This window comes from Saimiri boliviensis, chromosome 7, assembly GCF_048565385.1.
Source record: "Saimiri boliviensis isolate mSaiBol1 chromosome 7, mSaiBol1.pri, whole genome shotgun sequence".
Classification (NCBI taxonomy): domain Eukaryota; kingdom Metazoa; phylum Chordata; class Mammalia; order Primates; family Cebidae; genus Saimiri; species Saimiri boliviensis.
This window is the reverse complement of record NC_133455.1, coordinates 36151575-36167798: the sequence shown is the minus strand read 5'-3', so window position 1 is coordinate 36167798 and position 16224 is coordinate 36151575. Positions and strand designations below refer to the sequence as shown.

At 37.5% G+C, this 16224-nt stretch overlaps 1 protein-coding gene across 4 annotated transcripts in view; it reads left to right on the top strand.

Moving 5' to 3' along the window:
* The window catches only part of CFAP54 (cilia and flagella associated protein 54), a 318455-nt gene that overhangs the window by 194608 nt on the left and 107623 nt on the right, over positions 1-16224 (top strand). For all 4 annotated transcript variants that reach the window (XM_010340325.3, XM_074402388.1, XM_074402387.1 and 1 more), the window contains 5 exons: positions 6165-6270; positions 8665-8812; positions 9623-9780; positions 9952-10131; positions 10237-10363. In XM_010340325.3, the coding sequence (XP_010338627.2) occupies positions 6165-6270; positions 8665-8812; positions 9623-9780; positions 9952-10131; positions 10237-10363 (719 nt within the window). The remainder of the gene's footprint in view (positions 1-6164; positions 6271-8664; positions 8813-9622; positions 9781-9951; positions 10132-10236; positions 10364-16224) is intronic.

Genomic DNA, 16224 nt, shown 5'->3' with positions numbered 1-16224 from the left:
AATAGTGTGCAAGTATATCAGAACTACTCCTACTTTAAATACATGAACCTGGCCCTTGGGACAAAACCTGCAAAAAAACTTTGATATCATTGCCTTTTTGGAGCAGAGTTGTTGTTTAGGGGAAGCGTACTGTCAAGATGAATGAGTTTTTCTCATGTGAACTTTACCCCCTGTGAGCTTCTGTTTGGGCACTGCTGAGAGTGTTGGACAGTCCCTTTTCCAAATGATGGTTAGCTTGACATTTCATGATACTTCTAATAAAATTATGTGTCAAGGAAATGGAAAGGCACGTTCCCCAGGGTGACAGGTAGAGTGAGCTGCATGGATTTTATGAGAACAAACTGACCATTTTTTGTCATGAATGTTAATAAGAAATAAACGGGATCAAAGTTATTCAAATTGTATTTCTATTTCTTCTAGGGTTGCCTCTTTCTTTCAGAATCCTTTGGTTTTAATTTTTTAAAATAAGTATACCATCCTGTTCTCCTTTGTATTTGTTGTTTAAATGGAAAAATATTTAGGCCTTTTAATTTTGTGTCAGAATGAAACTTTCTTCTTTTGGGATTTTTAGATTGTTGGCAGTGGGTAATCCTCACATCTGTCTAGTGTAGTGGAGAAACTAGAAATTTTCCATTCAGCAACTAAGCAGTACCGAGTGGATTAGGACATATTGGTATGGCTTATATTTTATTCATTAAGTTTTTGGGTTAGCAAGATACCAAACCTCATGCCTTGTTTCTCTTAAAATCCGAATGTGGGTTTTAAGATGAGCAGAATGGAAGTTTTCTATCAGCCATGCTGAGTTAACCTTGGAAGCTAATGAGTAAATGAGGTACCTCAGGAATGTGTGTAGCCTTGAAGGAGGGAGAGTGTGGGGAGGGACGTTTCCTGTGTACCCGCCGAGTCCATGTTCTGTTTGCTGTTGTTGTTACTTTCTTGTTTAGTTTTATTTTAAATAAAAAAACAAGTTAGATAATCACAGTATCTTAGAAAATGTTCTACAAATATCTAAGCCATTTTAATGGCTCAGCAAAATCTTAAGAGTTTAAAATTCAGTAATTGCTAGAAGATTGGGATGTTATTTAACAAATTATAAAAAAATCAATTTAGTTTCTCCCCACCTCTCCTGGGCAACTCAGTACACTAATAATGATAATAACTAGCATGCATTATGTGCCTCTGCTTGCCAAGCACTCCTATTTGCCAAGCACTCTCCATGCTTACTAGAATGTCAGCTCCATCAGGGCAGGGATTCTTGTTTGACTTCTTTACTGTTGTATTTATAGCCCCTAGATTTCTTCCTGGCCCATAGCAGATGCTTAATATGTATTTTTGGATTATTATAAGGATTAAATAAGATATTTATTCTGTGAAAGGACCTTATTTAATCTTTGTAATAATCCTATGTCATGAAGTTTGCACTGCTGTTATCATCATTACTCTTTGTAGATGATGAGATTGATAATTGGGGTTCATAAGATCGTGCAGTTAATATGTGGCAAAAGTGGGATTTGACCTCTCTCTCCAATGTATGAATTCTTAAAAAATAGGTTATTTCAGATGAACTTAAAAGTTTTTTTTAAAGAAGAAAATACAATTAAATAACAGAATCTCTAGAAAGATATATTTCTAAAATTCAACTGACTACAAAGAAAAATGTCAACTGATTTAATCGTGAAATACTTTAATTTTTGTAAATTCAATAACAACAAACCCCTTACAACCACAATACATAGAAAAACAACATTGTACTTGCAGTAAATATGACAAATAGTTCCTATCATTTTTACATAAAATTGATAAAAAGACACTGTTGACAAATGGTCATATACCATAAACTTTTCATCAAAAAGAAGAAATTATAACTAGTATGTATACATCTGGAAAAATATCCATCCACTTACAAAGTGAAGTTAAAGCAATGATCTCTACCTGAAAAATACCATCGGGATGATATTCCCTGATAGGTTCTCTACCAACTTCCTGTTGAAAGACATGTTGCCCCACAGAGATAGAAAAATATAAAAGCTTTAATAGAATTGAAAACTAAGGATAATAATTCTACTTTTGCAAGAGGTGGGAAAACTATTTTTCAAATGGTCCCCATAGATGAACATGGAGTAAGAACCACAAGGGATCATGTACATCCACTTTATCCCCTGAAAGGAGCAGCAATGTGGGCCAGGAAAGAAGAGAAGAGAGGTCCTTCTACCTTCTAAGCATATAACTCAGAAGGTGTTCACCATCCAGAAACCTGGGCAAGTACCCTAACACTGTGCAGGGGCTTACGGAACTACTCCAGCCAACAGAAGAGATCCATCTCATAGTTAAAAGTGAGGAACTAGGCAGTGGTTCTGTAAAAACTACTGGTGGGTAGGTACTGGAGCTAGTTTGGGCTAGGGTAAATAATGGTAAGTTTGCATAGAATGCAGATGTCCAAACTATTCCTGAAAAAGGTGTTAGAGTATAAAGTTAATTAACAATGACCTGGAATAATATATCAGATTATAATAACCGAGTGAATGTGGGAGAGATAGGGTAATTAAAAATGAACTAAATTCTTCATCCTATATGTAGGGAATCAAAATGTGTTGTTTAATTTTATACATTGAGAAATAGAGGAGCAGAGTAGAGAAATTATGTTTTTAAGATGGATTAATGGAGAAGTGTGCTTTGGAAAATATTAAAAATAACTGTGATTAGAATCGAAACCAAAATATATATGTTTCAAATCAGTGTGGAAAATAGAAGGGAAATAGTCTTACAGCAAAAGACACAAAACAAAGGAAAAAGGAAGAATAGGCTCAGCATAAAATAATAGAAGAAAACAGGGCATGTTAATTATGCCCATAAGTATAAAATTGTTGAAACATACTGGATTTGTGAGGATCTTCTGGTTGCAAGTGACAGAATCCCAGCTTAAGCCAAATCAGGCAAAAGGGGGAATTTTCTGATTCATGTGACTACAAAGGTGGGGAAGACAGAGGTAAGGAGGAGCCTGAGGGTTTACTGCAATCAGAGGCTTTAGTGCTCCTGGGACCACCTCATTCTATCTTCTCTCTTTCAGCCTATCTATGTGTTATCTTTATTTGATCACATTGGCTTCCTCTACAGTGCGGGGTACATGTCTGCCACTAGATCAAGACTTCTAATGCCTCAAATTTACCGGAGAGAGAGCAAGAGACTGTCTCTTGATTCAGGTTCAGATACCAGGGAAGTGCTCTGATTGGCCCAGCTTGGCTCATGTGCCCATACCTCGTCCCAAGCACCATGGCCAAGGAGGCAGGGTCATGAAAGAGTATGGAAACCCCCACTAAAAACTTAAGCAGAAGGGGTAGACAGAGGAAGGAGAATAATGTCCCAGAAGGATGGGATGTTTGATGCTTTCCTTAGAACAGAAGAGGAATGCTACTCGAAGTAGTAAATATAAAATTGAACTATAAGTCACTGTCAAAAATGGTCCAGACATCTTTAAAACTAAAAGGATTATCAGTTATCAAAGATACTAAGAAAAGGTAAACAAAGATGGCAGTATCAGTATCATGCTAAGTAGGATGCAAGTCAAAAGGCATTGAACTGCAGCAAGAGGACCATTGATGTTGATGAAAGGTGCGGTCAGCAGTGACTATATAGCAACCGTAAGTATGGCACTAACACTATATGGATAGCACAGATATCAACAAAACCAAACTTGTTAGAAACTGTGAAAAGACAGAGTTGGTGTCATAGAATAAGGGATATAAGGGTGCAGGCTCAGGGGCCTATTGCCCGAGTTTTGAACCTGGCTTTTCTTTCTAGCTGTGTGACTTGGATCAAGTTATTTAACATTTCTATGTCTTCATTTTCTAATCTGGAAAATAGGGATGATAATAGTACACATTGAATATCCCTTATCTGGAATGCCCGAGGCAAGAAGTGTTTCTGAGTTCAGATTTTTGGGGGAATTTTGGACTTTTGCATTATTCTAGTTGAGCATCCCAATTCTGAAAATTTGAAATCTGAAAATGCCCCGACAAGCATTTCTTTTGAGTGTCATCTCTGCACTCAAAAAGCTTTAGATTTTGAAGAATTTTGGAATTCTGGATGTGGGGTGCTCAACTTGTATCGATATACCTTGTAGATTTGTGCTGGGGAGGGAATGAATTTATTCACAGAAAGTGCTTAATATAGTACCCTGTCAGGTGGCAAACACTTGGAAGATACCAATTTTTTTTTTTTTTTTTAAGATTATGGGGAAAACAAAGGAGACAATTTCTGTGGCCTATGTTAGCACAATATCTTCAGTTTTTAATATATTGACCAAAAATACAGGCTTTAAAAATGTAATTTAAACACTGAGCATATGTACCCATTCTGGGAGTCTTCTTACAGGATCCATGGACACTGATGAAGCTGAACATACACTGCACCCAAATCTCAGTAACTGATCTGGAGGACGGAGGAAGCATGGACTGTAGGGAGCATGGGCTGCAGGCGGGGGATGTGGGAGGGCCCCGGGCAGAGTAAATACGGTTTACAGCTTAAAGAGATCACGGTGGCTGCTGTGTGGAGACCAGAACTGCAAGGGCAAGAGTTGTAGCAGGAAACTGGTTAGGAAGCTACTGTGGTCATCCAGCCTGGAGATGATAGCTTGGACAAAGGCGTTAGCAGTGGAGGAGATGAGGATCCCCATTTAGAAGGTGAAGCCTGTTGGTGGATTGAACATAAAGTGTGAGTCAGAGAGAGGAAGCCATGGCAACTACTAGGTTCTGTGTGTGGGATAGAGGACATGGATGAGGAGTGGGTTTGGGTGGAAGAGACGGGTATGAGGGGGTCTGCTTTTAACTTGCTGTTACTGGACTCCTAGGACTGCTGTAGCAAAGTACCAAAAACTGGGTGGCTGAAAGCGAGGAAGTTTGTTGTCTCACATTCTTGGAGGCTAGACTTCTGAAATCAAGGTGTCAACGGGGTCACACTTGCTCTGATGGCTCTAGGGGAGAATCCTTCCTTGTCTCTTCCTGACTGTGGCATTTGCCGGCAGCCCTTGGCGTTCCCTGGCATGTAGTGCATCAGTCCTGTTGCATGGCTGTCTTCTCCCTGTGCGTCTTCACATCTCCTTCCCTCCATGCACGTCTGTCTATGTTCAGCTCTCCCTTTTGATAGAAACACCAGTCACATTGGATTAGGACCCAGCCTAATGTCCTTATTTTAACTTGGTTGCTTCTGTAATGAACTTATTTCCAAAGAAGGCCACATTTTGAAGTACGGGGGGTTAGGACCTCGACATACCTTTGCGGGGAACAAGATTCATCTCGTAACATCTGCTAATTGTGACTGTGGATTAACTATTCAAGTGGAGCTGTTAAGTGGGGAAGTTGGATGGATATATTGTCCATTTGGCCTTCATCCAGCTTTTTAAAATCCGTGTATGCTAAGCATCTTCAGGCATACAGATTGTCCTGTATTTTGAATTTTGTTTTGGAATACATTATCAAAAGAAGATAGCTCTTAATATATATCATTAAAATATGTTGAAGAAGTGTGATGCCAATGATAAAATTACTGTTCTACAGGGGAGGAGGATATAATGGCTTAAAATGCAGACAGATTTATGTATGGAGCAACAAGAAGTAAAGAATTCCTAACTTCTGGCCTCCATTTTCTTGATAGAATATATTTTCCTTCTGGCACTACTAGACACAGATTAAGCAATAATTTAGCTTCGATTTCTAGGTGTAATAGCATTAGGTAAGATGGTTCCATAAACTCAGAAAGCTGCAGAATCTCATTCTGATGTACATAAAGTACGTACATACTCATTTTATTAAAATGAGATTGCCAATACATTTTGTTTTAGATCTCGGAGATGTCATTCCTTTATTCTTCTATTCACTCATTTTCATTTAAAAATATTTTTTAGTTTCTATTATGTCTCAGTCACTCTACTAGATGCTCAATTTCAATAGGGAATAAGACAAATTAGCTGTGAAGCAATACTCAGGCAATTAAATACGACACGTACTAGTGTGTGGTTAAGACTAGGGTGCTTTTTAGGCCTGCAGAAATGGCACCTGACAGTTTTGGGGGTTGTGAGAATGTTTTTTTGGAGAAAGAGATTTAGGAAATAACATACAGATGCTACAAATAAAATACTGATAACGTTAAAAATATATTCTCTCTTTTAGTGCTGCAATAGTATTTTCTACACTTACACTTCTCCAGGATTCAAAACTTTTTCAAAAGAAAGTAGTACAGGAGGACACAGAGAATCCTGTCTCTCCAGGAACTTCTGTAAGTATGACTTAATGCTGTCCTTACAATACTTATCATGTAAGAACTATTGGCATGCTAGGAAATTGTCTAATTATTTCGATGAAGCAAAGAAGTAAAGTAGAAAAAACACTGAATTTGGAGTAAAAAGATTTAGGTCCTATTAATGCTATTTATTTATTGGTATACTTTGGACAAATCTCTTAATTAAAAAAAATTTAATCTCATTTGTGCACTGATGGAATAGGGATATAGTAATTATTAAAGTCCCATCCAAAGTCCCAGATGTACCATTATATTAATCTACCTTTGATCTACCTAGCAAATAAGGTGTTTCCCAAGACTGGCTCCTCATTCCACTTTTGAATTTATTGCCTTAGCGTTGCCAGTCAGCTTCCTGTGCTGTTTCCTGGTTTGGACTCCTCATAGTTAGAATCTTCCGTTTAAGCTCTCAAATCTGACAACCGAAGTCACATATTCTGTGACTGGGCTTTGATAAGACCAAGTAATTTAACAACACAGGATTGTTTAAGACTGAAATATAAAGATTCATCACATAGAACCCTTGCTCATTACTTCAAGCATTACTAATAAAATTGCTAATATCTAGCATCATTACAAATTAGCAAAACTAATTGTCTTTTACTCAATACTCATTTCTTACTATATTAAAAGCAACAAAAATGCTAAAAAGAAATCCAATTCGAAAACTTGACTTAGAATAAGGATTGTCAGCTGGGGGTGATTTTGCCTCCAAGGGGAAATTTGGCAACGTCTGGAGATATTTTAGGTTGTCACAACTGAGTGGATGGGGGTGCTACTGGCATCTACCAGCTAGAGGCAGGGAAGCTGCTAAACTTCCTGTAATCTACAGGACAACTCTCCACAACAGGTATCTGGCCCAAACTATGTCAGTAGTGTTGAGGTTGAGAAACCCTGATTGAGATTAATGTGACCTGGCTTTTCATTAGTGACAGGAAATCTGAGCATTGAGTGATTAAGTTTTATTGATGACTTTTTTTTTTTTTTTTTTTTTTTTGGTATTGCTAATCTGTATGCTAGACTCTTTGAGTACTTTTTGTGCCCATTCAAATCACCATCCTGTCTATGGGCCTCTGTTGACTGCTTACTCTTGTTTTTGTTTTTTTGTTTTTGTTTTTTGAGATGGAGTCTCACTCTGTTGCCCAGGTTGGAATGTAGTGGTGCAATGTCGGCTTACTGTAACATCCGCCTCCTGGGTTCAAGCAACTAATTCTCCTGTTTCGGCCTTCTGAGTAGCTGGGATTACAGGAACCTGCCTCCACGTTTGGCTAATTTTTGTATTTTTAGTAGAGACAGGGTTTCACCATATTGGTCAGGCTGGACTCGAACTCCTGACCCCAGGTGATCTACCTACCTTGGCCTCCCAGAGTGCTGAGATTACTGGTGTGAACCACTGCACCCAGCTTGTCAACGGCTTACCCTTGTTTCCAGGGAACAGTTTGCCCTACTCTTTCTGTACTTCCCACCTGCATTGGAGCCCCTTTAGGCTCCATTAGCTACTGTTGGCTAGCATGTGTTGCTGATTGGCTGGACATGAGGAGCTGTTAGAGATGCATAGCAGGAAATACTTAGAACAAATGGTAGTTGTTCTAAACGATTTTAATGTTGCCAGTGTCTAAGATGGACTCCACTCCCCCAGAAAAAGCTTTCTTTGCACATCCCTCCTAGTCCTCTGGACATTTTTTACCCCTTTGTGAAGTGTAATATTGAGGGTGGCAAATTAATTATGATACCTATTTGGAATATGAGCAGCATACAGCAATATGACACAGTGGATTAAGACTGTGGACTCTAAAGGCAGGAAGACACAAATTGGAATCCCACCTCCATCAAAATATGACAGTGTTTAGGCAAGATAGTTAAACTTCCTAGGTCTCAGTTCTCCCAACTGTAAAATGGAAATGATTATAATACCTCTTGGCTGTTCGGAGGATTAAATGAGGGAATATATACAAAGCATGTAGCACAGTACCTGACACATAATAACTACATGAATATTTGTGCATATTATTTATTTTTTAGCCCGTAAAATGATGTTTACAGAAACTTTTAGTGACATAGAAACTGCTGATAATGTAATTTGCAATGAGAAATTCACACTGCAAAACCATTTTTCAACAATGGGTAGACAGAGAAAAGGAAAGCTGAAAAGCAATATGCTAAAATCTTAAAGAGGATTCTTAGATTGTGGGTGATTTTGTTTTGAGTAGTTTTTTATATTTTATAAAATGTACAATAATAATTTCTAATTTAAAAATTTAATACTCTGAAATGATACCAGATGCTTTTTTTAAACTTACATTACATTTAGTCTTAGACTAGAACCTTGACATTATTAAATGGGAAGATAACCATCATTTTAATACTGTTTAGGCCACTGAAGATAAAGATGACAATGAGTTTTTAGATCCTATTTCCCTAAATGCCCGAGAATATTTCAACATTCATCTGTGGTTGAGGTGCCGCTTAGCATTGGTGACTGCGTTTGTTGCACAGATCCATGGCATTGGAATTGTAAAAGGTACAAATATCTTATTTGCTTAATCAGTGTTTTCATAAAAATTGATTTTCTATAGGCGAAGAGGGGTTTATTGGGATATATCATGTTAACATTTTATAATCTTCTAGCTTGATCTGCTTACGGAATTAAAAATTCAGGTTATTAATATATAAGAATATTTTTGACAGTCGTTTGTATCATTGAAAGTCCCATAGATCTTATTAACATATGCAAAACAGGTAAAGCAATTTCAAAATACAAATGCCCAGGTCTTCTTGTCATCTAGGAAGGCAACTAAGTGTAGAGTTGAAGAGCACAGATTACTGGAGCCAATCCACTTGCGTTCAAATATTGGATCCACCACTTGCCAAACTTTTCTTGGCCAAGTCTCTTAAATCCCCTGTTACTCAGTTTCCTGCCCTGTAAAATGGAGGCAGTCGTATCACTTTATAGGATTATTGTCAGAATTAAATGGGTTAAATGTATGATGTTCTTAGATCACAGCTTGGCACAGGTAAATGTTTGTGCTTGCAGTGATTAATCATTCTCTATTTGTATACCTATCTATTCACTCATTTCTATTGACCTTCCAAATTAAATTATCTCATGCAATATCATCATTTTTGCATCATGGGAAAATCCTCAAGTACCTTCCCCCAAATTACAACACATTTCTTTTCCATGTTTCATGCAGAGTCTGTTTTCCATCTTAATATACTCCCCTGTTCTTTGATATTATACAATATTTCTGTGATGAAAATTGAGGGTATACACATGGATAACTTCTTACTTCCTCAGTGCATTTTAAATAACCACATTTGTTTATTTTAGAGGATGATATGACAGATTGCCTTAGCCTCATCAATGAAGTGTGTATGGAGGCAAAAAGTGCAGGTGACATGGAACTGCAGGCTGAATTATTGACGCAAGCTGTAATTCTTGGCCTACAAGAAAAGCATTTAAAGGCGGACATCATAACAAAACTTCAGGTAGAAAAGAAACCTTGTTCATATTTATAGTCAGGGAGGGATTCCAGTTAGAACAAAAGGAGAGAATTTCAAATTTCGTTAGGTACTGAATGCATAACAATGAACACGGCCAGCTCTTATTTAAGTGAATTGGAAACAGTACTATCGAAATGAATAATTTTATTTTAATAGGATATAATACATTTGCTGGAAGGAAATGAATTTATTTCTCCTCAATCACGGCTAACTCTGGCAAGAAGCCTTGTTTTGCTGGATGACTTAACCAAAGCTGAGAAATTCAAGGAATCTCCCTTTTCAAAAACAGGAAATTTAAATTTGTTGACTCAGGCCCACAGTATTCTAACTGAACAGGTGAGAATGCTTTTGTGTCTGCAAAACTTAGAAATTTACTTTTCTCTCTTTCTTCTTATTCCAAACCACATCAACTAATTGCTCATTACATTTTTTTTTTAATAGATGCTAACTTTTGGAGAAACAATTGAATTTCCTTCATCAAACACGAAATATGCAAATCCATTAGAGCCTTTGAAAAATATCTATCTTCCCCATGTCATGTTATTGGCCAAAATAAAAATGAGAATTGGTAAGAACATTTAAGTTTATATTACACTAGAATAACTGATAAATTTTTTTTCTATACTTTAAGTTCTGGGGTACATGTGCAGATCGTGCAGCTTTGTTACATACGTATACATGTGCCATGGTGGTGGTTTGCTGCATCCATAGCCCCATCATCTACATTAGGTAATTCTCCTAATGCTATCCCTCCCCAATGCCCCCACCCCCTGCTGTTCCTCCCCTAGTCTCCCACCCCTCAGGCCCTGTGTATGATGTTCCCTTCCCTGTGTCTGTGTGTTCTCATTATTCAACACCGACTTATGAGTGAGAACATGTGGTGTTTGGTTTTCTGTTCTTGTGTTAGTGTGCTGAGAATGATGATTTCCAGTTTCATCCATGTACCTGTAAAGGACATGAAATGATCCTTTTTTATGGGCGCATAGTATTCCATGGTGTATATGTGCCACATTTTCTTTATCCAGTCTATCATTGAGGAGCATTTGGGTTGGTTGTAAGTCTTTGCTATTGTGAACAGTGCCGCAATGAACCTATGTGTGCATGTGTCTTTATAATAGAATGATTTATAATCCTTTAGGTATATACCAAGTAATGGGGTTGCTGAGTCAAATGGTATTTCTACTTCTAAATCCTTGAGGAATTGCCACACTGTCTTCCACAATGGTTGAATTAATTTACACTCCCACCAAGAGTGTAAAAGCATTCCTGTTTCTACACATCCTCTCCAGCATCAGTTGTCTCCTGATTTTTTAATGATTGCCATTCTAACTGGTGTGAGGTGGTATCCGAATGTGGTTTTGATTTGCATTTCTCTGATGACTAGTGATGATGAGCTTTTTTTCATGTTTGTTGGCTACATAAATGTCTTCTTTTGAAAAGTGTCTGTTTATATCCTTTGCCCACTTTTTTTTTTCTTTTTTTTTATTGCATTTTAGGTTTTGGGGTACATGTGATGAACATGCAAGATTGTTGCATAGGTACACACATGGCAGTGTGGTTTGCTGCCTTCTGTCCCCTCACCTGTATCTGTCATTTCTCCCCATGCTATCTCTTCCCACCTCCCCACCCCCGGCCCCTCCCCCATTTCCCCCCAATGGACCCCAGTGTGTAGTGCTCCCCTCCCTGTGTCCATGTGTTCTCATTGTTCAACACCCGCCTATGAGCGAGAATATACGGTGTTTGATTTTCTGCTCTTGTGTCAGTTTGCTGAGAATGATGGTTTCCAGGTTCATCCATGTCCCTACAAAGGACGTGAACTCATCGTTTTTGATGGCTGCGTAATATTCCATGGTGTATATGCACCACATTTTCCCTATCCAGTCTATCATCGTTGGGCATTTGGGTTGGTTCCAGGATCATCACTGGTCATCAGAGAAATGCAAATCAAAACCACATTGAGATACCATCTCACACCAGTAAGAATGGCGATCATTAAAAAATTGGGAAACAACAGATGCTGGAGAGGATGTGGAGAAATAGGAACACTTTTACACTGTTGGTGGGAATGTAAGTTAATTCAACCATTGTGGAAGACAGTGTGGCGATTCCTCAAGGACCTAAAAATAGAAATCCCATTTGACCCAGCAATCCCATTACTGGGTATATATCCAAAGGATTATAAATCATTCTACTACAAGGACACGTGCACACGAATGTTCATTGCAGCACTGTTTCCAATAGCAAAGATCTTTGCCCACTTTTTGATGCGGTTGTTTTTTTCTCATAAATATGTTTAAGTTCTCTGTAGATTCTGGATATTAGCCCTTTGTCAGATGGGTAGATTGCAAACATTTTTTCCCATTCTGTTGGTTACCAGTTCACTCTATTGATAATTTCTTTTGCTGTGGAGAAGTGCTTAGGTTTAATTAGATCCCATTGGTCTATTTTGGCTTTTGTTGTCAGTGCTTTTGGTGTTTCAGTCATGAAGTCCTTGTCCATGCCTATATCCTGAATGGTATTGCCTAGGTTTTCTTCTAGAGTTTTTCTGGTGTTAGGCCTCATGTTTAAATCTTAAATCCATCTAGAGTTAATTTTTGTATAAGGTGTGAGGAAGGTATCCAGTTTCAGCTTTCTGCATCTGGCTAGCCAGTTTTCCCAGCACCATTTATTAAATAGGGAATCCTTTCCCCATTACTTGTTTTTTTTGTCAGGTTTGTGAAAGATCAAGTGGTTGTAGTTGTGTGGCATTCTTTCTGAGGCCTCTGTTCTGCTGCATTGGTCTGTATCTCTGTTTTGGTACAAGTACCATGCTGTTTTGATTACTGTAGCCTTGTAATATAGTTTGAAGTCAGGTAGTGTGATGCCTCCAGCTTTGATATTTTTTGTGCTTAGGATTGTCTTGGCTATGCGGGCTCTGTTTTGGTTCCATATGAATTTTAAGATATATTTTTTTCCAGTTCTGTGAAGAAAGTCGTTGGTAGCTTGATGGGGATAGCATTGAATGTATAAATTACTTTGGGCAGTGTGGACATTTTCACGATATTGAGTCGTCTTAACCATGAGCATGGGATGTTTTTCCATCTGTTTGTGTCCTCTTTTATTTCCTTGAGCAGTGGTTTGTAGTTCTCCTTGAAGAGATCCTTGATTCACATCCCTTGTTAGTTGTATTCCTAGGTATTTTATTCTCTTTGTCACAATTGTGAATGGGAGTTCACTCATGATTTGGCTGCTTGTCTATTATTGGTGTATAGGAATGCTTGCAATTTTTGCACATTGAACTGATGAAAAATTTTAAGTTATTTTTAGGCAGACTATCATATGAGTACATTTAAAAGGGGCAATATTTATGAATACTTAGGCTCCATTTATTTAACCAATAGTTTTTGATCACTTGCCATATGCCAGACTGTGTGATGTATAGATGGTCTTTACATATGAATAAAGTATATGGTAGATTACCATAATAAAACATGTGTAACTACTTGGTTTAGACTATTACAGTTTATCCAGTTAATCAATCTTTTGGATTAAAATTATACCCACATAATTTACTTTAAAATTACTGTGCAATTTGGCAACTTTACAAGACTGTGCAATTTGGCAACTTTTACACACTCCTACAAACACAAAATACATTTCTTAAGTAAAACTATTTTTTGCTCACTAAATTGTCATCTAGCATATTTAGATTATAGTTAACTGATAAAGAAGATTTTGGAAAAATGTGTAAAAATGCATTATATATTTTATATCTGATACTATGAAGTACTTATATCTTTAAAAAATGCTAACCCAATGCCTGTGGACAAAATAATAATTATTTTTTATTATTTATTTTTTTCTTCAGCTTTTATTTTAAGTTCTGGGGTACATGTGCAGGATATGCAGGTTTGTTATATAGCAAAATGTGTGCCATGATGGTTTCTTGCACAGAGCATCATATCACCTAGGAATTAAGCCCAGCATCGTTGGCCATTCTTCCTGATGCTCTCCCTACCCCCACGCCCCCAAGAGATCCCAGTGTGTGTCATTCTTCCCCAAATGTCCATGTGTTCTCATCATTCAGCTCCCATTTATAAGTGAGAACATGTAGTGTTTGGTTTTCTGTTCCTATGTTATTTCCTGAGGATAGTGGCTTCCAGCTGTATCCATAGAACATGATCTTGTTCCTTTTTATGGCTGCATAATATTCCATGGTGTATATGTACCACATTTTCTTTATCCAGTCTATCATTGATGGGCATTTAGGTTGATTCCATATGATTATGGATATTATGAATAGTGCTGTAGTGAACATATTCGTGCATGTATCTTTAGAATAGAATGATTTATATTCCTTTGGGTATATACCCAGTAATGAGATTGCTGGGTCAATTGGTATTTCTGCCTCTAGTCTTTGAGGAATCACCCCACTGTCTTCCATAATGCTTGAACTAATTTACACTTCCACCAACAGAGTAACAGCATTTCTTTTTCTCTGCAACCTTGCCAGCATCTGATGTTTGTTGACTTTTTAATTATAGCCATTCTGACTGGCGGGAGATAGTGTCTCATTGGGGTTTTGATTTGCGTTTCTCTAATGATCAGTGATGGTGAGCTTTTTTTCATGTTTGTTGGCTACATGCATGTCTTCTTTTGAGAAATGTCTGTTTATGTCCTTTGCCCACTTTCTGATGTTTTTTTATTCTTGTAAATTTGAGTTCTTTGTAGACTCTGGATATTAGGCCTTTGTCATATTTTCTCCCATTCTGTAGGTTGTCTGTTCACTCTGATGGTAGTTTCTTTCACTGTGCAGAAGCTCTTTAGTTTAAATAGATCCCATTTGTCAATAAAAAATAGCTTAAATAAATGTGTTAAGCTGAAAAGCAATATGCTAAAATGTTAATAGAGGATTATTTCAGTCTCTCTTCTGCTTCATAGGTTGCTGATTCAATCCTTTTCTTTTTCTTTTTAAGTATTTTCCTCAGATTATATTCTGATTCCCTGTTCTCTCTGCAAATACCTTTCTTGCACTCTGACAGGTGAATGATGTGCTCTCAACTCAATACCAGAATCTTTGGGTGTGGCTGTTTTTTCTCAGGGTTTGTTAGAGATTATTCCATCATGTCTAGCTTGAGTGTTTCAAATGAGAACTGCAGCGTCAGTCTAATTTCGTTTTCTTTTGGTAAGAAATTTGTTCTTTCTATCTGAAAACTTACAAGATTTTCTCTTTTGTCTCTGTAGTTCAGGAATTTTACCAGCATATGTCTGGGTATGTCTTTTGTTTCTCTGCCTAGAAATCAGTGAACACTTTCAGTCTGCAGATAAGTCTCTTTCCAGCCGTCAGGAAGTTTCTTCTTGCTTAATTATTGCCTAGTCACTCCCTGTTCTTTCTTCTCCTTCAGTTACTAGTACATCAAGAGCCATCTGGCCTAGGTTCAGATCTTAAGCATGTGACTTAACTTTTTTGTGCCTTAATTTTCTTATTTCAAAAATGGGAGTGTCTTAGTCTGTTTGACTGCTATAACAAAATACCTTAGACTGGGTAATTTATAAAGAGCAGAAAAATATTGCTCACAGTTCTGGAGTTTGGGAAGTCCAAGAGAATAATGCAGTGGTAGATTTGGTGTCTGGTAAGGGATGGCTCTGCTTTATAGATGGCACCTTCTATATGTCCTTACGTGGTGGAAAGGGCTGATGGGCTTTCTCAAGTTTGTCTTTTATAAGAAGAAGTCTGTCTTATTGTCTTTAATAGGGACAGTAATCTCATGCAGGAGGGCAGAGCCCTCATAACCTAATCACCTCCCAAAATCTCCACCTCTTAATAGTATCATTGTGGGGATTCCATTTCAACATATGAATTTCAAAGAGACACAAACATTCAGGGGATAATAATGGCACTTACCTGATAGGACTGTTAAGAAGATGAGTTAAATACCTAGACCAGTGCCTGGACCATCATAGTAAGCACTGTTGAGTGTTGACTATTATTATTTATATGTCAAGTCTTGATCTGTCTTCTGAGTCTATTATGTTTTCCCTTACATTTTCCATTTACTTTTATCATCTATAACTTGAACTACTTCCACTTGATCTTTCTGATCATTAGGTTTTAGCATTGACCATCTTCTCAAAATTATCTGAAAACTTTATATCTCTACACATGCTCTTATTTTTTTGATTTGTCACTTGAACTTGAATCCGTTTTGTTTTACTACTGCTACCTTTTCTGGGGGTTATATTTATTCTTCCTCTTGCCAGCTGCTGGATCTTCTTTACTGGGCTATTTTACTTCATCTGTTTATTGAGCGTCTTGTCTAGCTGTTGGATTAATTTCAGTAGCGGCCATGCTGCAAGTGGTGGTTAAGAACAACTAGTTCTGCATATATGGGTTGGCTCTATACCAGACTTCAAAAGTTTGATTCCCTGTAAGGCACCAGGAGAAGCAGC